Source organism: Pinus tabuliformis, chromosome 2_1 (genome assembly GCF_031772625.1).
Source record: "Pinus tabuliformis cultivar Carrire ecotype Pingquan chromosome 2_1, CPIR1, whole genome shotgun sequence".
NCBI lineage: Eukaryota > Viridiplantae > Streptophyta > Pinopsida > Pinales > Pinaceae > Pinus > Pinus tabuliformis.
This window is the reverse complement of record NC_142299.1, coordinates 397,581,332-397,605,261: the sequence shown is the minus strand read 5'-3', so window position 1 is coordinate 397,605,261 and position 23,930 is coordinate 397,581,332. Positions and strand designations below refer to the sequence as shown.

The 23,930-nt window shown below is 39.4% G+C and overlaps 2 protein-coding genes across 2 annotated transcripts in view; both read left to right on the top strand.

Annotated features, from left to right (window-relative positions):
• FASS (tonneau 2 (TON2)) overlaps positions 1-23,930 on the top strand; it is a 305,773-nt gene that overhangs the window by 29,568 nt on the left and 252,275 nt on the right. The gene's annotated exons all lie outside the window — the stretch shown is intronic.
• LOC149200525 (chaperone protein ClpB3, chloroplastic-like) lies at positions 151-23,788 on the top strand. Its single transcript, XM_089403662.1, has 4 exons — positions 151-155; positions 331-1,009; positions 23,551-23,616; positions 23,753-23,788. The coding sequence occupies exons 1-4, from the start codon at positions 151-153 to the stop codon at positions 23,786-23,788; spliced, it is 786 nt and encodes a 261-aa protein (XP_089259788.1).

Genomic DNA, 23,930 nt, shown 5'->3' with positions numbered 1-23,930 from the left:
CGGGGGTGCGTTTCCCCACGTCCCCCTTTTGGGGAGACTCGGGGAGATGCAAGGGGGTGCGTTTCCCCAATGTGGGAGACTCGACTCCCCGAAAGGGGTACTTCTGGGCGTCCCCCCAAAAATGGGGTTCTTTTGGGCGTCCCCCCGAAAATGGGGTTCTTTTGGGCGTCCCCCCTTCATTTTTGTCTAATTACCCTTTATAAACCAAAAAAAAAAAAATTAAAATGAAAATTAATTTATTAAAAAAACATAAAAAATAAAAATAAATTAAATTAACAATTACAAATAAAAAATTACATGAACAAGTTAAGGTTAACTCCACTTTTCAAGTTTTCATTCTGCCACCATTCATTATGCTCTTACCTCAACGCATTTTTTTCTTCCATCTGCTCTCACTGCGCCCACGAGAGCTTCAGCGCATCCTCACTCTTCTCCACGCAGCGGCTTGCTGTTAGCACTTAGGAGTCGTTGCCCAACAGGTGTTGGCAAAATAGAATTAGCTAAGGCTCTTGCATCCTATTTATTTAATACTGATGAAGCTCTAGTGAGGATTGACATGAGTGAATACATGGAGAAGCATGCAGTTTCAAGGCTGATTGGAGCACCACCCGGGTATGTGGGTTATGAAGAAGGGGGACAGTTGACTGAGTCTATACGTAGAAGGCCTTATGCAGTGATTCTGTTTGATGAAATTGAGAAGGCACATACAGATGCCTTCAATATTCTACTTCAGATTTTAGATGACGGAAGGGTCACTGATTCTCAGGGTCGAACTGTAAGCTTCACCAACACTGTCATTATTATGACTTCAAACATTGGTTCTCAGTACATTCTAAGTAGGCTTGATGATGAACCTGGCTCAAAAGAGGAACTGTATGAGAGAATGAAGAACAGGGTTATGAAAGTGGCTCAAACGACATTCCGCCCTGAGTTCATGAATCACATTGATGAGTATATTGTTTTCCAACCTCTAGACCGTGAACAAATTAAGAGCATTGTAAGATTACAGGTATGTGGTTCATCTATCGTCATTATTTTAGTGAAAACCAAAGCGAAATAGCAGAGGTTGGTCAGATATATTAGAAGTTAATTTATTTATAACTTTTTGATTTAATCATATAGAAACAATTGTTTGGAATATATGCTAGTTTCAGTTATTATTTTGGTTTTCAATGTAAATTATAGAATGATGATTGATGAATGATAATTGATATGGATCAATGTACATTGTATTTGAATATTTGAATTTCATATTGAATTTTATTATTGAATCTTGATGAATTAGCATTATTGAACAATGAATATGAACATGAAAATTTCAAAATTATATACATATATATAAATTTATAATATATATAATTAAAAATTATATTATATATACCTCGACGTCTCCCCGTCTCCCCTAAATTTCCTTAAAATTTTAGGGTTCTCCCACACGTCGCCTTTGTGCGTCTCCCCGCACCCGCGTCTCCCTGTCCCGGAGACTTGGTGGAACATTATTAAATTATATCCCCCTTATAAACCTCAAGATCATCATATGTCTAGGTAAATACATCCTTGTATCATTGGATGAGGGTTTCAATCTCCTTTCTTTCTTTGGTGGAATAATCCTTGTCAAGCTAGATGATCTTTGGGCTTTGCTTCCGCGCCAAGGTTTATTTCTATGCTATCTTTAGGATTTATGGTTTTGTTTGATTGTTTATACATGTCATGTTGGTCGAATATCTTTTCCAAAGGGATAAGACCATTAGGATACTTGTTTTCTTTCCATTTCATGACTTTAGGTTCATCGCTATCCTCACCTTGCTAGTTGATCTAATACTAGGAGAACTCTTGCAATAGGTTCATAATGAAAAACTTGGTAGTGCTCAAAATTATCTGACACAAATGGTTTGAAAACCACTTCCATATTATGATGACTTCCAATTAATACCTTGCTTGGTTAAAAGGTCGCTGTTGCTATAGCTAATGCATTGGCATGAATATTTTCTTCCCCTGCAACAACCACTAGAGAGAATGCATCAAATAATTCCATTGAGTACCATATGATATGTTTGTACTTCAATATATTATTGATTATAACGATTTGGGTTTTGACTTGCCTTACCACCAGATTGGAATCAATGACCTTCAACACCTTTATTTTCATTTCTCTTGCCAAATCAAAACTTAATAGCAGTGCCTCATATTCTATAGTGTTGTCTGTGCAATCAAATTCAAACCTATAAGAGAAAATAAGTGGTCTCACTATCCCTGCTCTTGCACGTGTCATGGATTGAGCTCCATCAAAATGCATTTTTCAAATAGCCTTATTTTCTTTAGTGGGAGCATCCTGTATGTTCAGGGATATGGTTTTTGCCATGATAACATAATTCCTGAAACCACCCTCTACACATACTAGCTCATTGATAGGATCATTAGGGTCTTCCACATCGACTCAAAACTGGGTCTGAACAAAATAAATGATTGAAAGCGTTAATACCTACAAGTGCAATTCAAAAATTAATGCGGGTTAAATGAAGAAGAAAAAGACATTGCAAGCCAATTTTTTTTTAAATGAGTGCAAAAAGAAATAAATGATAAAGAAAAATTATAATAGTAGAGGAACAAAGATATGGCTGAGAAATGAAGGTTGGTCTCTTAGCCTTCCCTTAGTCTTGTAACTTGATTCTCAAAGGGATTTTGCTTTTGGTGGTCAAGGGAGGAGGATGCACTAGAGGCATGAGATTCATTGTAATAAAAAATTGTTGAAACAAAAACTGACCATTCATTTGAAGTCAATTTTCTCGATTAGGTTTATAGGGAAAAATCTGTGTCAAATATGTTGATTGTGTTGATTTATGATGGATTTTCATTTATAGCTGCATTTGATGGATTCTTATGATAAATTGGAATGATATTGTTGTTAAATTCTGCATTAAATTCGATATGTTAAACATTGGAAGCTTTTCTATATATTTGATTGCTACTTGAGTTTATCTTATGTTGATTTCCTATTAGCTAGGTAGACTAGAACAATTTTCAAATTGATAACTAGTTCCAATGATACAATTTGACTTCTTTAGAGCATTCCAATCATTAAGCAATCATACTCGAAAATTTCAACCATTGAGATTAGTAAAGCAGTAAAGATCACTGTGAGACAATAAATCAAGAGACATCAAAATTTCTTGGGACAAAACCCCACAAGGGGGAAAACCTAGTAATCCTTTCTTATGAGAGAGAGTTCAATTCATCAAATTGTACATCAAGACATAAACAAAAACTACCTAGCAAGGTGACCTCCCACAAGTGTAGTATACTTAGGGGGGTAGTATGGGGTACAGAGGGAGGTACCCAAGGGAATAATGTAATAATGAGATGGGCTATAGTTAATAAATAAAATGGTTAACCCGCATCATTTAAGGGACCACAAGTAGTTAACAATAATGTAATAAGTCCATTGTATTAGATATATGGTATTGAGAGAACCATGGTAATGACCCATGGTATTGTATGTATGAGGCCTATATAGAGGCTAGAGACTTTCCATGGAGCGAGGTTAAGGATTATTGTATTGTCAAGCATATGGCTTGTGGAGTGTTCTCCTTCCTTAATGAGTGATTGTATGGTGTTACCCTACCTCAAGGGTGTGATATTAATAAGGAGAAATTTATCTATTTATCTCTTGTTATTTCTGGGTATATTTGTATTCTCATACAAATATACCTTGGACTCTATCTGTTTATTGATGGAATTATTCTGTAATGTAATTTTCTTCTTTTTATACCAGAGCTTCAGGAATTTCTTCTGCATATTAATATTGATAGTATCAACAGATTCCATCCAAGGGTATCCCAAAACAACATCCACATTAGCCATATCTGAAGCATAAAAATCAGAGTGCAATACATACTTATCCATAGAAATCTTCAAATCTTTATAAAATTGAACATCCTCGTTATTAACCTGTGTGTTTTCCATGTGTTTTGCTGGGACTCACAATTGTTTTGCCAAATTAACATTTATAAGAATTTACTTGCAACTAGGATTTATAGACACAATGATCTTCTCCTTCTGAATATATTCGTGAACCTGTAATAAAGAGATATTAGTAGAAAATAATCTCATATGTTTCTCATTATCTTGTTTTCTAGCGTGAGACCATTTGTCTAAAAGGATTTTTTCAAATTCTTCATCTAAAAGTTTGTACAACTTCTTGTTGTCAAGTGATCTCCACCATATGGCAACCTCATCTTGCAAACCAAGCCATACGAATTTTTTTCAATTTTTCCCATATGTGAATTTTTTTCCTTATGATTTCTTCAATAGTAGGGCCATCATTTTTTTTTGTAAAAGACATCTTGCTAGAAGCCACGAAGAGGGTTTTGAAAAAATCACTTACTTGGAGAAAATTTAAAATAGCCATAGCTTGGTAAATATTGCTCAGAATCCTTATTATGACATGTTTTCGAAAATGGAACGACCATTATGCATTTTCCCATGTGATAGAAATCCCGATCTAGGCACTGGAATTTCAGATTTGCGCTGCAATTGTCTCGCCGTCACAAAAATTTCTGAAAAAAACGCTGATTTGAAATCAACGATATCTCTCTCATTCAGACTCCGATTCAAACGATTTTTTTTTGAAATTGGGTAATTTTACAAGAGGATCTCAGATTTGAAATTAGTTTCTCAAAATTCCCCACAAAAACGACAAAAATTAACTGGAGATCTGCCGTCCACGAATTTTTGTCAAAAAATTTCTGCAACACAACGGATTTTTTAAATCAGCGATATCTCCCTCATCCGGACTCTGATTTAGCCGATATTTTTTTGAAATTGGGTATTTTTTCGCAAAGAATCAAGATCTGCAATTTGTTTCTGCAAATTTTTCACTAGAAGTTTCAGATCTGATTTGGAAACTCGCCGCCCCAAAAAATTCCTACAAAAAAAAACATCTCTCCGCTTGCCCAAGAAAGTGCTCTGATACCACTTGTAATAGATCTGACCCAGAAATAACAAGAGATAAATAGATAAACTTCAGATAAACTTCTCTTTATTAATATCAAACCCTTGAGGTAGGGTAACACCATACAATCACTCCTTAAGGAAGGAGAACACTACACAAGCCATATACTTGACAATACAATAATCCTTGACCTCTCTCAATGGAGAGTCTCTAGCCTCTATATAGGCCTCATACATACAATACTATGGGTCATTACCATGGTTCTCTCAATACCATATATCTAATACAATAGGCTTATTACATTATTGCTAACTACTTGTGGTCCCTTACATGATGTGGGTTAACCATTTTATTTATTAACTATGGCCCATCCCATTATTACATTATTCCCCTGGGTACCTCCATCTGTACCCCATACTGTCCCCCCTGGATATACTACATTCCACTCCCCTTAAACATTTTTATTCCCCGAAATATAAAAAGAACACAAATAATAAGATCTACTCAAAAGAGTAATCCATTGGTACCATGCACATGCATCTAGCCAACCAAGAGAAAGGTGAAATCTCGATCTAACTAGTGCCTCGCTTGCTTGAGAGGGACGTTGACCCTAGTGGCTCTTCTGTGTTGATGTGTTGTGGGTGGATCGATGCCCCTCTTTATAGGTGATGCGGGTTTTGTTGTCCTTGTGGCTAATTTGTTGCCATCGTGTTGGTTGTTTTCTTGCGGGGTGATGTGGGTGGTGATATGCTGAAGTTTTAACCAACGGTGTATCTTTATTTAATTCACCACCTAATGAAACCTGATTGGTATCTGGTACATGTTGTGATGCCTGCAGTTGTTGCTTATCTTCCAATATTACTGCAATCATGGATTCCTTATCTGATGTATCAGTACCTGTAACATTTTCTGCTTCAGCCTTCTTGGACTCTACCTGTTTATTGATGGAAAAATCCTATAATGTGATTTTCTTCTTTTTATGCTAGAGCTTCAGGAATTTCTTTTGCACATTAATATTGATAGTACCAACAGATTCCATCCAAGGGTATCCCAAAACAACATCCACATTAGCCATATCTGAAACATAAATATCAGAATGCAATACATACTTATCCATAGAAATCTTCAAATCTTTATAAACTTGAACATTCTCATTATCAACCTGTGTTTTCCATGTGTTTTGCTGGAACTTGCAATTCTTTTGCAAATTAACATTTATAATATTTTGCTTGCAACTAAGATTTATAGACACAATGGTCTTCTCTTTCTGAATATATCCATGAACCTGTAATAAGGAGATACCAGTAGAAAATAAGTCCATATGTTTCTCATTATCTTGTTTTCCAGCATGAGACCATTTGTCTAAAATGAATTTTTCAAATTCTTCATCTAAAAGTTTGTACAACTTCTTGCTGTTAAGTGATCTCCACCATATGGCAGCGTCATCTTGCAAACCAATCTATACGAAACCTTTTCAATTTTTCCCATATGTGAACTTTTTTCCTTATGAATTTTTCAATAGTAGGACTATCATTTTTTCTGTAAAAGACATTTTGTTAGAAGCCACGAAGAGGGTTTTGAAAAAATCACTTACTTGACGAAAATTTAAAATGGCCATAGTTCGGTCAATATTGCTCAGAGTCCTTATTAGGACTCGTTTTCGGAATGGAACGACCATTTTGCATCTTCTCATGTGATAGAAGTCCCGATCTAGGCACTGAAATTTCAGATTTGCGCTGCAACTGTTTCGCCATCACAAAAATTTATGAAAAAAACGCTGATTTTAAATCAACGATATCTCCCTCATCCGAACTCTGATTCAACCGATTTTTTTTGTTGAAATTGGGTAATTTTTCAAGAGGATCTCAGATTTGCAATTAGTTTCTCAAAATTCCCCACAAAAACGACAAAAATTAACTGGAGATCCGCCGTCCACGAATTTTCGTCAAAAAATTTCTGCAACACAACTGATTTTTAAAATCAGTGATATCTCCCTCATCTGGACTCCGATTCGGCCGATTTTTTTGGTTGAAATTGGGTATTTTTTGCAAAGAATCAGATTTGCAATTTGTTTCTGCAAATTTTGCACGGGAAGTTTCAGATCTGATCTGCAAACTCGCCACCCCAAAAAGTTCCTGCAAATATAAAAAAAATCTCTTCGCTTGCCCAAGAAAGTGCTTTGATACCACTTGTAGTAGCTCTGATGCCACTTGTAATAGATCTGATCCATAAATATATGAGAATACAAATATGCCCAGACTTAACAAGAGATAAATAGATAAACTTCTCTTTATTAATATCAAACCCTTGAGGTAGGGTAACACCATACAATCACTCCTTAAGGAAGGAGAACATTCCACAAGGCATATGCTTGACAATACAATAATCATTGACCTCTCTCCATGGGGAGTCTCTAGCCTCTATATAGGCCTCATACATACAATACTATGGCTCATTACCATGGTCCTTTCAATACCATATATCAAATACAATGGGCTTATTACATTATTGTTAACTACTTGTGGTCCCTTACATGATGAGGGTTAACCACTTTATTTATTAACTATGGCCCATCCCATTGTTACATTATTCCCTTGGGTATTTTCGTTTGTACCCCATACTATCCCCCCTAGGTATACTACAACAAGTGTCAAGCCAACCCTCCAATATGCCAAAACAAAATGTCACAAATCCATCCTCATAGAAGGTTTGCAACTAAATCAACTAAAATCACAAAGATCATCAGACCTTCGCACATGTTGCAAAGATGATGAGCCTCAGACCTTCATGTATATCACAGAGATGACATGCCTTAGAGCTTCGCATATATAATAGAACAATGTGCCTGAGAGCTCTGCATTTTTTTCCATAGGAATGAGCTACAAAACCACAAAAAATGTATGCTTTCAACTTAGTCTTCTATTCGGCCTTCCAAGTTTCCTTGAGCGGGGGCAGATCAGAGATATGTAACTTCATCTTCTGCTCGACCTTCCAGGTCTTCTTGAGTGAGCTCAGATCAGAGATATGTATCTTCATCTTCTACTTGGCTTTCCAAGTCTTCTTTGAGAGGGTAGATTAGAGATATGTATCTTCATCTTCTACTCGACCTTCCAAGTCTTCTTTGAGCAAGGGCAGATCAGAGATATGTAGTGTGTTGTGTATCAAAATGAGAAATGCGAGTGGTCTATTTATATAGCCTCCAAGCCATGTGAAAGGGTGCCACTTAAACTAAGTCGACATGAGGTATATGAGGGCTGACTTGACACTAGTGGGGATATAAACCAAAAATATAAATTCAAATTTTTCTTCTTTGATTTTATTGATGAAAATACCGACCAAAGCTGCCATTTTTCAACACTCCCGCTTAGTTAGGGAGGTACTTTTCATTCTCTCTTAAGATCAATCTCCCCGACCAATCCACTAGTCTCTTAGTAATGACAAAAGGGATAGATTATAAAATTCGATGTACAAGTCTCATCATAAGGAAAGGTTGATAGCATCAAGCTCATCCCACAAGCCAAAACCAATGGCATCAAGGTTAGAACCCAACTGACCATGGGATCAATCAATATCGTTCATGAGGCCAAACTCTCCAACCATATGTAATGGTTTTGTAATCAAGCATGATGACCCAAGAGAGTAATTAGGATCAAACTCTCTGACCATACCAATGGTCTCTCGGTCAAACCTAATGACCTAAGAGAGTACACAGGGCCCATCTCTCTGACCATACGCAAAGGTCTCTTGGTTAAGCTCAATGACCTAAGGGAGGAATCCCTATTTCAATATCAAACTCCCTGACTATATAGTCTCTCAGTCAACTCCATGACCTAAGGGAGGAATCCTGATCTTGATGTCAAAAGAACCAATCTCCCCAACCACATGGTCTCTTAGTCAAATGCAATGACCCAAGGTAGAGTACTCAAAATTAGTGTCCCCAACCAAACCTACCGGTCTCTTGGTCATACTCAATGATCTAAGGGATCACTCCAAGCCTCTTAACCAACCTCCCCAATCACAAGGTTTCGTGATCAAACTCAATGACCTAAGGGAGTAACTAGAACAATCTTCCCAACCATAAACCATGGTTTCTTAGCCAAGCCCAAGGAAGATTCATGATGCTATACAATAACTGCACTCACTCTCCAAGAGGAATTATCAACTACAAGTTTTTCACAGAAGCAAACAAACTTCATCTGGGATAGTGGTTTTGTCGAAACATCAGCAACCTGCTTATCTATATAAATGTATTCGAGCCTCACAACTCATTTTTGGACAACATCCCAAATATAGTGATATTTGATCTCAATGTGCTTCAACTTGTCATAAAAAAAACAAATTCTCAAAAAGCTTCACACAACTTTGATTGTCACAATATATCATGGTTGATTCCAACACCTAATCGAACAAACCATCAAACTTTCGAAGGCAAACTACTTCACAACAGGGTAAACAATCAGATGTATACTTAGCTTGAGCCTGTGCTAAATGCAACAGAGGTCTGCATCATACTTATCCATGATATCCGGGCTAAAACAACATCCAGAAGTGCTCTTTAGTGCATCTAGCCCAATCAAAAATCCATGCAACTGCAATTCACCATTCAATCCATAATCAATGGTGCCAAGTAAATATCTCAATATATGTTTCGTTGCAATCCAATGCTCATGCCAGAGCATAGCAAATATCAGGTTTCAGATAGTTCAAGAGCCAGTGAGTTGACGAGACATCGAAGGACTGGAATCAAATTCTTGCAGTTTCTTCAAATTTGTCATCGTGGAGGTGTCCATGGACCCTCAGTCCATCATGCCAAATTTTGAAGGATCTCAACAATGATTTCACCAAGATCCTTCAATCAACTCCCACTTGCATTGGACAAAGAGGTCCTCACCCAGTCAGAAATAGATCATCAAAGTCACAGGCTCATCCTCAACATGTTGATTTCAGGTAGCATCGAATGTGCTCTAAGTCTCAAATTTTGCAGGGAGGCTTGGGCACATGTATTCCAAAGAACCCAGAAAGAGTTTTGGGAAATTCTAGCCAAAGACAGTTTTATTAAAATAATTAATGGGTATTAATCTAACTGTGGATGTAACTTCTAGAAGAAGACAAGGATTAAGCAGAAACGGTCTTAGCCATTGATTAGCTTGTAATTTGGGCTGTTAAATGTTAACGAGAAGCTTATTTAAGGAGGCTTGAGGGTCATTTGGAAAACACACCGAGGGGAGATCAGAAGTTTGATTTTATGAAGCAGAGCAACTGCGAGAGAGATTTTCGAAAGTGATCTTTTGCAGTGGGGCAAAGATAGTATCCAAAAGAAGGAAGTTTTCCTGGGCCAGAGAGTACAAGGCATAGAGGGCAGAACGACGTCCAAAGAGAGGTAGATGCCAGCCCACGCAGAGCTGACGTAGTGGTAGCGCAGGTCTTAGAGGGAGATTGAATTCGTGCTGAGGAAATTGAGTTTCAAAAGCCAGGAGCCGGGGTGTGAGATTGGGAGGCAGAAATTCGGAATTTCCAGCCAGCAGGGGTGTGAGACCGAGAGGTAGAAATTCGGAATTTGCAGCCAATAGAGGGTCAGAAGGAGTAGCGTGATTCCCAGCAGGGGTGACGCAAAGACTGCGTTAGGCTTACATAGTTTTGCACAGAGGCCACACAAAGGGGATGTAGAGGTTCCAGTCCAACGTGATCAGACTTGGGTTCTTCCAGTGACAGGGTGAGAGCATTTCACTATTTGTTTTGTCCAATTTCTCTTTGTATCGGATGGCTAGTTGAGCATCCAAGGAATTGTACTCAGAATTACTACTGAATAATAATAAAACCCTCAGATCTGCTGCGCTAGTTTTCCTGCATTGGGTTTTTTTGGGGATATTTGTCCAAAAATAATGGTGTTATTGTGTTGTATTTTCTTTTATGCTCAGTTTCTTGTTTCTGCATTATATTTAATTAAGTGAAGGTTGCAGTGTATGTATTTCGATATTTGTCGCAGGAAACTGCAAGTAATTTGTTTAAATGAATTTAACAAATAGGAGAAATATCATTAGTTGCTGTAGTAGGGATTCCGACTTAGGAATTTTCACATGGTATCAGAGCTGCAGGTGGAACAAGAAGAGCAGTGCCAAAGAACCCGATGTTGAGCAGAGAAGGAGGTCGAATAACTATAGGAGGCAACGGTTCGAATCCCCAGAGGGTTTGTGTAGTCCAAGCCAGGAGGGCTGAATTTTCGAGGAATGTCTCTCTCTGAGTGAGTTAACAGAGAGGAAGGGCTTCCAGATCGAAATTTTGCCGTGCCAGAGGGAGCAACATAGAGCCTCAATGTGAGGAAAGAGCTGGTCGGATGCAGTTTTTTTGCAGGTAGTTTGCTGGGTAGAAAATTGTCAGAAGAGAGAGGAGAAGCACAGAGAGGGATTTTTTCCTTAGTAGACTTCTCGCCAAGAACTTTGTTTTCTTATTGCTTGAGCAACAACAACAAGAGAAAAAGAGGAGTAGTTTGACATTTTCGTGGCAGAGATGGTAGCCAGTGGACTGAGAGATCAGGACAGGTTGGATGGGGCATCCAACTATGTGATCTGGAAGGCAAGTATGTCGTGCCTTCTGGATGAGCATTTTCTCAGGGTCTATGTAGACAGCGTGGTGGCTGAGCTCGCGGATCTAGATCAATTGAAGAAGTACAAGGGGGAAATAGCAATGGCCAAGAGGATGATCCTGGATGGAGTAAAGGATCATGTAGTCTGTCACATCGCTAGTAGAGGGACTGCTAAGGAGATGTGGGATGCGTTGGCAAAGTTGTATCAAGGATCTTCCGAGCTGCAAAAGATGTACTTAGAGCCGAAATTGAGATCTGTATAGATGAAAAAGGGGGAGCACATTGATCCGTTTCTCATGAAGCTTCAGGGGACCCAAGACGAGTTAGCCGCTGTGGGGTCTACACCTCAAGGTTTCGAGATGGTGAGACTGGCCCGAAACTCATCCTCAGAAGAGTGGCAAGTCTTTGGTAGATCAAAATGGGCAGGGCAGTTTTGCCAGATTGGGATAGTATGTGGGCAGCTCACAAGCAGGAAGAGTTGAGGAGAGATCTAGTCAAGTGTAATCTTGACGGAAGTAACAACATTGGGTTGAAGCCCAAGGAGGAGAAAGAGAATGCAACCCTTGCATCCAAGGGGCAGCAGGAGCAGCGAAGGCGGAAGAAGGATGTCACGAAGATCAAATGGTTCAAGTGTGGTGAAATGGGTCACTACGCAACACAGTGTCCTCTCAAGAAGAAGGATAAAGATGAGAAGCACGATCTGAATGTTGCACTCGCGAAGATTGAGGAGGAGTTTGCCATGACAGCCGAGATACCTCCAGGAGGGAGGTGGGCTGATTTAGAGTTGTAGTTCAAAAGAGTTACATATGGGCAGGATTTCTGAGGAGCCCACCTCTCGGATCAATTCCTTGCCACGGGAGCCCAGATCAGAAGTAGCAGGATGGATCAATGTCAGTTGGTGCAGAGGAGTGTGGGAGCAATAGATGTAGTGGCTAGAACTTCAAGTTTGAGCAACGTAGTGTAGAGTTGCAGTGGCTTTAGAGGGACAACGTGGGATTAGCAATAGTCAAATCTTCAGCATCGAGATGCATCTATGTTGAACACTTGTTTAGTAATTTGGGATGTTTTTCCGTTGTTGATGCAGTAGCTGCAACAGTTTGCAGTGTAGGGGTAGTTGGCAGTGGCAGTGCCAGCAACAACACGGATGCAGAAATTCAGAGGGAGCCATAGTATGGATGCAATGTTGACAGTGGCAATGTCAGCAACAGTACAGTTGCAACAACAATGTAGTAGTTGGTGGACAACGTGTCAGACATCAGCAGTGCAGAGGATGATGTTATGAAGTCAGGGTGATGCTTTAGTGGGAGACATTGTTAGAACACATTCCTCACTAAGAGGGAGTGTTGATTTCTGGTATCATCGGATGTGCTCTAAGTATCAAATTTTGCAGGGAGGCTTGGGCACATGTATTCCAAAGAACCCAGAAAGCGTTTTGGAAAATTCCACCCAGAGACGGTTTTATTAAAATAATTAATTATTTTTAATGGGACCCCTAAGTCTAAACTTAGGAAATTAAAATAATTAATGGGTATTAATCTAACTATGGGTGTAACTTCTAGAAGAAGATGACGATCAAGCAAAAATGATCTTAGCCATTGATTAGCTTCTAATCTGGGCTGTTGAATGTCAACAAGAAGATTATTTAAGGAGGCTTGAGGGTCATTTGGAAAACGCACAGAGGGAAGATCAAAATTTCGATTTTTTGAAGTAGAGTAGCAGCCGGAGAGATTTTCGAAAGTGATCTTTTGCAATCAGGGGTAGAGATAGTATCTAGAAGAAGGAAGTTTTCCTGAGCCGAAGAGTACAAGGCAGAGAGGGCAGAACGACGTCTAGAGAGAGGCAGACGCTAGCCCACACAGTGGCAGTGCAAGACTTAGAGGGAGATCGAATCCCTGTTGGGGAAATCGAGTTTTAGAACCCAGGAGCCGAGATGTGAGACCGGAAGGCAAAAATTCAAAATTTCCAACCAACAGAGGGTCTGAAGGAGTAGTGTGATTCCCAATAGGGGTGACACAGAGGCTGCGTGAGGCTTACGCAGTTTTGCGCAGAGACCACACAGAGGGGACGCAGAGGCTCCAGTCCTGCGTGATCAGATTTAGATTCTTCCAGTGACAGGGTGAGAGCATCTCACTATTTGTTTTGTCCAGTTTCTCTCTTTATCGGATGGCTAGTTGAGCATCCAAGGAATTGTACTTAGAATTACTATTACATAATAATAAAACCCTCAGATTTGCTGCACCGGTTTTCTCGAATTGGGTTTTTTCTGGGGACATTTGTCCAAAAATAATGGTGTTATTGTGTTGTATTTTCTTTCATGCTCAATTTCTTGTTTCCGCATTATCTTTAATTCAATGAAGGCTGCAGTCTATGTATTTCGATATTTGCCGTAGGAAATTGCAAGTAATTTGTTTAAAGGAATTTAACAAATACGAGAAATATCATCTGTTGCTGCAGTAGGTATTTCGGCTTAGGAATTTTCACACAACAATGGATCAACATCGCTCTTTGTAGAACCAAATAGCCATCAATTCGAGAGTACCATGCATGAGGAGCTTGCTTTCATATTCTTCTCCCTCTTACTGAGGTAATCCTTTGCTTGGTACTTCTAGCCATCTTCATCTTGGAAGTCACAACTGACTTCGTTTGCGGCATAGTTCAAGTCTGCTCTCTTTGAGTCCAGAGCTCAACACGAGTCTTCTTGTCACTATCTTTTCTTGTTCTTCCATTCTTTCCACCGACAACACTCATCATGTATCTGCAATCCTTAATGGGAGGGCATGAGAGAACAATCACAACCAAGCAAGATATAGAAAGACAAGAGACTAATAGAAACAACAATAATAGTAATAACAAGAAGATATAAAATACTTATCTTTGAGAACATGTCAACTCCATCTTGATCTTAGCCTTCTTACATACAACTTGCAAATCAACTTCATCCACATCATCATCATCATATTATTCATCTCTTGCAGGAGCTAGGGTTTCTTCTTTTAGAGAAAATGTTTGATACTAGGGTTTTCCCATAAATCCTAGGTTTTTTATCCAAGCCCTTTTGGTTTGCTAGGGTTTACTAACCCTAGATATCCAATCAATACTTATAATCTTCCAAACCCTAGAATTTTCAGCGTTTGATTTTTGTTTATATGCAAATGTTAAAATATCATAATGTTTCAATCTCCCAGAGACCTTCCGACGAGGTATCTTCATACGAAGGTGACACTTTGATTTCGAGCTTTTCATCAGAGCCTAACAAGTTCTGCAAATGACTTCGGTCTTAAGGAGGAGCTCAGCCTCTTCAATAATAGGAGCACAAGTATCTCGGCATAAGGGCTTTTTTTCTTCAACATTGTCAAACAATTTCCTTTGGCATAGAAAGAAATTTTAAGTACTACATGCATCTTTTACATAGGTCCATACAAGACTCTAATTCAGCTCGTCTTTAGAATGCCAAGTACTCTTGGCATAGATGCAAATTTATTCATTTACACAAGGTCTTTAGTGAATATTGTTGGAGATCTTCACAAGGATCTGTGATATCAACTATATAGTTTTGCATTCCCAAACTATAGCACAATCTGGTCCCAAATTGCTTGACTTGAGATGAATACACTTTTAATTCTTAAATGAACCAAGTTTTTGAGAGAGCACATACGTTGCAATGCAATCAAACTTTGTGGTTTTGATTGAACCAATTACCTTCTTGGTACCTTTCTTCAATGCCTTGCCTCTGATGCAACATCTTCAAGTATGCACACAATTGTTAACTTACACTTCACTTTTCAGTGTTGGTCTTGCGTTGAATGATAATTTTGATATGTGACTTCTTCACAAAACATATCACAGCATATGGGATTTGAGTGTCAAGCTTTAGACTATATGCCTTCTTTTCCAGATCTCATATTCAACTTCAATCATCATATTGTGATTATGCTTCAACTTTGTGGTTCAGCTTCTAGTTGGCGAGATCTTCAGATATTCGGTCCATTGATTGTCCTCAGATGTAGCTTGTCTTCTTCATGACTTGGTTATATTATAAACCAAAACGATTTGCAAGATGACCCCTTCTTTAATAACAACAAGAAACTATACTTTGATCAAACTAGATCTATGACCTAGTCAAAAGACTTCTCCTTGAGAATAATGCATCACATCAAAACATTTCGCAATTTCTAAGTTGCATTTCTGATATAAGTGACTGAAGATTCTGAGGCATTTTGACTTTTGTTATATTTCTGAGTTCTTTAGGTGGTCTCTTTCACTAATGAAATTTTGATTTTGGCTAGGAAAACCACAACGACCCAACTTGGGAAAACCACAACGACCCAACTTGGGAAAACCGGTTCAACAGCTGTGGGTTTTATTATTATGCAGTAGTGAAATAATCTGAGTGCAACTGGATGCTGAAACTAGCAATCCTATAGAGAAAAACTGGTAAGAAAAATCTAGTGAGAAATTTCTTCACTCCACAGGCAAATCCGGGCTCTGACCTTGCCTCAAATTGAGTCGTCTAAACTGACTGTCACTTCTGCACTCAACTCGAACCAGCTTCTCCTCAAGCCGTCTAGTCTACTGCTGTCTGGGAAAATGTCTCTCTTGGCCGTTGGAACCTCTGCTGAGCTTCTGGCACTGAAACTCTGCTATTCCCCAACAAATTCAAAATTTCCTCTAGAGGCTATTGCGCTGCTCTGCGTCAGCCTCATTATGGCTCACTTGCCACTCTGCAAATGCACTCACCGGAACTGGAATCCTTCCTCCGGTTTCACTGTCCCTGCCCCTCTTTCACTGTGTCGATCTCACTGACTGTCACTCTGGCAACTGACTGTTGTTACTTTGGAAATCAATCTGCTCATGAAATTGAACTGCTCAAGTGATTTCTCCAAGCCCCATTGACTTCGTATAGACCTCTTTTGAGACTTAATCGATGGCTAGGATTAATTTGAAGTCAATCCGTGTGAGTTTCTAGAACATTCACACCTTGACTTAATTAATTATGATTAATTAGTCATATTCCCTAAGTTTAGACTTAGGAAATATTTAAAAATTGAGTAATAGTCCAATTAAGTCATTTTAGGCAGAATTTCCAATAACGATTTCTAGGTTTTGGAGATCTCATGCATTCTAGCCTCTCCACAATATTTCAAGGCTAGAACACATCCAATGCTACAAAAACTAACAGTGGGGGGATTTGGCGGAAATAATGGGTATGGACTGTACTCTTGTTCCCTTACCTCAACTTGTGGGTTAATCTTGTATCCTAGTCCCATGGGATCTCCTTTATTGGCTACTAGCTTTAGGAGTGTCACTACATGGGAAACCTTGATTTTGGTTGCATGGACCCATTTCTCGATACCATATATCTCACTCCCCTTCGCTCAATACCAACCCTTTTCACTTTTTACCCATCTGGGTCCACAAGGTGTTAACCTTCCTTTCCCCTTGTTCATACCTTGGGTTGGGCCTGGAATGATGCCTCAGAGGTTGATGCAACTAAAAAAGAAAGATAAAAGCATAATATGGCCACATATAACAAGAAATGTACCCCACACTGCAAAAGATGGTCGAGACAATGAAATTTAGTGCGTGGGCAGAAACCAAACATGAGCTCTACTCCTTATCATTATGGCCATCTCCTAGTTTCCAAGGCCCCTATGAGTGCTCCTTGCATCATTAAGGAACCCATGATTGTCCAACCCCTGGTGGGTGATGAATTGCCCCACCTTCAAGGGGTATTCATTGTTATAGTTTACACATCATGCCCTCATAACCACGAGCCCTGAGCAGTGAAATGACGAAAAATCAATAAAAGGCAAAAGACATATGAAGAAGAGTGGAAAAACAAAGGTCGGGGTAGCTCATGTAACACGATTGCTCCCTCCTACATTTATACACCCAATGTGTGGGCCTGCTTCATCATAACTACCCTGGTACCATGGCATGTGGCTTGGAGCCTCCCTTTTTGTCCCTACTCCATCACATCATTATTTCATATGACACCTACCATTTGATGGATGTACCATGGACTTGTCATTCCCTTAGAGGTAGGAACCACCTAATAGGGTTCTCTATTAACCTCTCTTGTCAAGGAAGGAAACATTAGTACATGTTTAAAGCCCATTTGGAAGGGCATGCCACTATGAAGTGCCCACTTCTGCCCTTGATTAGCAAGCTTATTTACTACTAATGATTAATTGAATTGGAAGGTGAGGAGACGCATTAGATCTTCTACAAGATTGCAGGTGGGTCTTCATCTTGGACTTGGTCTCCCTATGGGGTCCAAGCCCTCCAAAGGGTCATAATGGCACTTATAGGGTGAGTACTGAGAACTATGGGCCTCTAGCCATGTAGAGCATTAATTGCCACACCATGGGCTTCTTCAACACGACCACATTGCTTGTTCGTGCCCCAGTTATACAGAGACGATGATGCACTTGGAACACGTTGACTAGCCGACTACACATTGCACCTGACACTTGGCAGCTGATCCAAGGCCCAAAGGATGTTTTGTCTCTTCTGGGGAGACATGGGAGGGCACATGTCACCTTCTAGCCCTCATTAATGGAGCATAGACTTGATCTTGAGACATTTGGAGACCCATGAGACCCATTTGGAGTCCATAGAGCCCAAATTGGGGTTTGGAGATGCTTTGCAGCATTTAGAGGGCATCCCCCTCTTATTCATCATTTTGAGGCCCTCACTCTCATCTTTAGCACATGAGGCCTCAACGCTGCCCTTCTAGGCCTCCACGTTAGCCTAGCATGGGCTTAAGAAGGCTATTTTGACTTACTTTCTGAGCTATCGTGGTGGACTTGTAACAATGGGTGGGTTACTTAGCATTTTAGGCATTGGAAGGGATTCTTCTTTTCTTTTTGAACTCATATGACATGTATAAATAAGAGAGAGCCTCATTCTCTCAAATGATCACACTTTGGATCTTCGGTCTCTCTCTTAGAGAATTTAGACCTGCAATAGGAGGACGAAATTAGATGTTATTGATGAACTATGATGTTTGGATAATTTCACTATCATTCTTGGAGCTTCTCTTTGGCAATTTTGTGGATGGATGTATTCTTCTTTGTCTTGTAAGTACTATTTGATGCTATATTTCTGATTTAATGAATGTCTAATGCATGCAATCTTTTATTATGGTGATCAATGTGCCCTAATAAATGTGAATTGTTGGAAGCATTGAAAACTATTGGAAATTTTGCATATGTTACTCATTAGGCAATGAATGAATGAATGTTCCTAGGGGATATATTGCATTTGCATCCTTGAAATTTCACAACAATTCTCATCGAAGTATAAATGTCTAGAGTAGCTGCCTCTACTAGGAATAGTGGCCTCCTTGAAGAGCGAATTGCCATACCTAGGTGAATCTTGACTCCATTCCCCAAAAGGCAAGCACTAGGTTTGGGATCCTTGGTTATCACATTCTACTTGAAAAATCATTCTTTCTTCACCTTTTTCTCTTTCTTTTTCTTGTCCCTTTAAGGCTAAGGAATCCTCTCTAGGGCTTGGTGCGAAATTTTCTGTAGGAATGCGTTTTGAATTCCAATTGGATAGAGCTCTTCTATAGTGTCTCCACTAGGCATCTACAGATTTTGATTAAATTTCAACAGTGGAATCTCAAGAAAACTGATGCCCTAGCTATCACACCAAGTGGGAACCCTTGAAGCTGCCCTTCAACTTAGGGATTTCTTGAAGGTTTGTATTTTAGTTGTATATCTTTCAAAACTTTTTCTCTCGACTATATTGACCTTGGATGAACTCTTACCTCGTCAAATATATCAACTCGAGGTCTTGTATAGTATTTCTCTCAAGGGGTTTTTCATGGAAAGTCTTACTAGCTTCTCCCAAGATCACACTTTAATTGAACCTTTCCATTGAATGAGTCATCCTTGCCTCACTCTGAACCCCGTTTTAGACACATTAATCACAAGTGAGGGATACTGGGACTCCTCCTTTCGGTGAAAATTTGAGAAGAGAAGGGGACATAGGTTGTGGTGAAAGTGGGCTTTTGTCCCAGGGTGTTGTTGTGCCCTCTAGCTTTAGCCTATTTACTAGGCTTGCTAGTTTGTGCAACAACAGTTCTGTTTGGAGTCAGAGTTTTTTTGATCGGATTGGGAGTGTAGCCTGATCACCCAAATCGTTCCTAAGTGATCATGTAATTCTGCTAGGTGTTGTTTTATTATTAAATCTCCTTTTCCTAGTTTGGAATCTTGGTTCTCTAATTGATTTGCTTCCTCATTTTTCAGCCTTAGGATATGGAGAGCTTCATAGTGCAGGGGATTGTGAAGCAATCCTCTTATTTTGAATGCCATGATGCTTGTCGACTGCTTTCTCTACTAACACCCTTGCGTGCACTTGGAAACTTGATGTCTCTACTGCTGAACTGACTGTGCTTACAATTTTGTGCCAGTGGCCCAGTCACACTGTGCTGCAACTATTGCCTCCTGAGCCGCTTGTTTGGACACCTTTGCACTTTGCCCTTGCTGATGTGTTTTTAGTAGTTGTGCATGTCTTTTCTCCATCACTATCTCGGCGTCACCCTTACTGCGTACGTCCTTCGAGTGGCGGCCAGTTCTGTGTGCTCATGTGCGTTGACTTAGACCCTACGACTTGCTGTACGATGTGCCCCAATTAGCAGCCTGTAGCTAGTTTCACATGCATAGTGACTGGTTGGTTCTCTGGTGGCTGGGTGGGCTGTTAGACCTGTTGGCCACATTGCCCCCCCACGTCGCCTTTTTTCTGAAACTTTAAAAAATCGGCCCTGTACTTTCCGTTTTTTTTTAAATCTCTAAATTTTTTATGCTTGGGCCTCTATATGATTCATATGGCTGATTTTGGCCCCCTCCTTATTTTTTTTTCTATCTCGTACGATCATCACCGAATCTAGCCCTGACAATCCTATACGAATCTGGCGCCTGTTATTCTCAGTTTGGTTTTAAGAGATTAGGCTTTGATACCATGTTAATTTTTCTTTGAACTCGACACTTTATTGGCCTAACATATTACAGATCTACTGAATAAAGGAACGACTAAGTTCTTAACATTCAACGGGAGTAACAATATAACAACCAATCTCATTAGATAACAAAACCTGATTATGCCCAATCAAATCAGTTCATCATTAACAATGATTTAGAACCTACTTGAGCTCCTGTCCTAAGATAATGGCCCAACTGAGGAAATTATATGTACAACAACAGGATTTGATGCAGTTGATCAAGCCCTCCTTGGATGATTTGGGTTTCCTTGCTAGCCCCTTCCTCGAACTTGCCACATAGATGTGAAAGTCCTCCTTCACCCTGTCACTGAGAGGCCCCTCTCTAAGTCTTTTGTCGCTGTGGTGTGTCTTCTCCCTCTCCCTAGCCTTGCTTTTATAACTTTACATTGAGCTAAATCCCTAACCTTAATCTTAAAAATGGTTGACGACCGAGATTAGATCTCTCCTCACTTGAAATCAATGGTTAAGATTAAAACAAAAGCAGTATAGTAAATTACTTTACTTTTCCTAAGTTTACTTTTGCCTAATGAGCCAACATAATAATTATATATTTTTTCGAAGTTGCAAAGCAACTTGCTCAACCCAGAGCAAGTATGCTAGTGAGATCTTGTGGGCGACTTTTGCATGCTTAGTCACTTAGGCCTGTGGAAAAGTACTTGCCTAACCTACGAACGTCAACACTTTTTGGGTATTTTGTTGTTAAGGGCTTATCTATATGACGAATTTGTTAACAAAGAGAGTTATTCTTTCTTAGTTATTGCTACAATATTACAAGGATAAAATTACAGTTATGCAGAGCTGACACAAGGCTTAGTGAGATCGATCCATTGAGGGGCAACACTGTCACATGGAAGGGGATGTTAAAGGCACATGTCTTCATTAACTGTTTGCTGGTGTGAGACAAGTGTTAAGCCTCTTTTCTAGGCAGACCCCCAACTTAGCAAAATCTTGGTTTGATTCATGCCATAGTTGATCCTTGGGTTGAGGGCAATCCACGAGAGGAATCCTCTCTAGTGGGGTTTTGATTTATCAGGTAATTGACAAAAGAAGGGTACTCTTCTTAACCTTGCCTTATCATTTGATCCCTTGTTGACTCTATAGCCATGTTTGATATAAGCATTGATCTTCATATTCCTCAATCATTATTCTTTCTTCTCTCCCTAAGTTAGCTCAATCGCTGGGGTTGTTTGTTATAATACCTTGTTCCTTATTGCTTAGCCCTAATGATTTTTTAAGGAAGTCCCCATTGAGCTAGAGGAGAGTTGCCTAAAGTCCAAAGGTGGGTTGCTGAGGTGACAGTGGGTGACCTTCACAGGTTCCATTTGGATTGTACAGTGTGGCTTTGAGCTTTTATCATTTTAACATACAATTTGTGTAGTAACATGAGACACCTACAATTTTACCTATAGACCTTGTTAATTGATGAATTGGTATAATGAACAATGGGTCTGTCTGATGCAATGAAGTTTGCAAACGCCAAAGATCAACATGTCATCACTGAAACTTGTGAAGGGACACGTAGTGTTGAGATATTAGACATTGTGTTGAGGAAAAATTTATGTGGTGTGACATACATTGTACCCACAAAATTTATGGATGCGTGAGACGAGAGACTGGGTGAAGGTTTGTTTACCACACACAAAAAATGTTGAGAGGTGTGATAAGATTTTAGGAAGCTTTGTATCGCATGGATCCAAAAATTGGAGAGATCCCCCAAAGAGATATACGAAGTAGAATTCTAGAGAAGAATATTGCATGGCAAAATGCTTGGTAACGTGATATGTATTGCAATCCTAGGGGGTAGCTCACTTGGCAAAGCTTGTAAACATGTTATGTAACATATAATGAGGTCCTTGGTTCGATCCCCTTGATTAACTAGTGTCCATGTTAGGGGTAGGCGTGGTGCAACTAGTGGTAGCAAATGGAATCGACCCCATGTCACGCGAGTTTGAGACCTCCCCAATTGTCAATTCCACTAGTAAAAAAAAATGTGATATGTTTTACGTTGATGTTGCGATATGCATAGCACATGAACTTAGGTTTGATGCAAAACAGAGCTATGAGCCACCGGGCAATGTTATCGCACAATGAATGATTATATGGATGTGATACAAGTTACAACAGATACAAAGCCGTGACATGTGGCATCACTCAATGATTTGAATTTGTTTTCCATAGATGTGATACGTATGAAACTCTTGTTTGATGTGATATGCATACAAACAAATCCCTTGAGCATACACCATTGGGGTAAAAATTTCGAATAGCATGATAAGGGGATGTTATAGAGAGAGAAGAAACCCTTATCGCAAGGGCCAAAAGCATTGAAAGATACGATAGGGTATCCAAATGGGTGATAGGTGGAAGGATTTGTGTGACGATTCTGAAGATTGGGGGATGGTGACATGAGATGAGTCCTTATTGCTTAATGAGAGTTTCTAGGGAAGTGATATGGCAAAGACAAGTATGTAGGGGTGTGTGAAAAGGCATCATTTGTGTGCCAGGTAGAACAGTGCCATGCTTGTTGACATGTAAACACCATTTGGTGGTTGATGTGGCGAGGTGATAGGGAGATATGAAACACTGGGATTATTTAGAGGGCCATATCTTTGTACCCCAGACTCAGAATTTAACAATATTACCGTCTTTGGAAAGGTCTTGAAGAACAGAATGTGATCATAAACTCATAATTGGCTTCTGAGCAAGTATTAAATCGAAAAATTTTCAAGACCACATCTGCCTAAGGATGCCTAGGGAGTTGGTTCTGTTACAAAGTTGGCCCAATGCTCCAAGATACCAGCTGTCAATCTCCATCATTGTGATGAAAATAGTGATGAACATCATATGATATGAGGTGTAACAGCACCATTTAGAGATAGATGCCAATAATTGTAGTATAATAACTCTCTCCCCACATGGGGTAAGCGGCATTAAAAGGAAATCCTAACAATATTTCTGAGGGAACAGTGTATTTCTGAGCATTGACATGCTTTACACTGTAAATAGTTTCCATCTAGAACCTTACAGCTGTCAGATACTTTATTGCGAAATGTACAGTGTGGTATAGCATGGGTGTGTTATCATCTTGTTTATACGCCAATGGTTAGGAGGTGGGTTGTTATGTCGTTCTCCTGTGCAATCTGGCAGCTGTGCACTTTTGCATTTTTCTGTTAACTCCTTGTTCTTTTATGATCCTCTTCTTGTACAGTCCTGTTACAATCATGCTGTTACAGTCCAATCCTGAGTTGTCTTTAAAATGTGGAACTCTGAGTGCTTTCATAGATGGGAGAGATTTTTCCTGGATACTGGGGAATAATCAAAGGGAAATGGTTATATTATTCATGCTTCTTTGTTTTTAGTGTTAATATTAGTTTTCTACAATCATT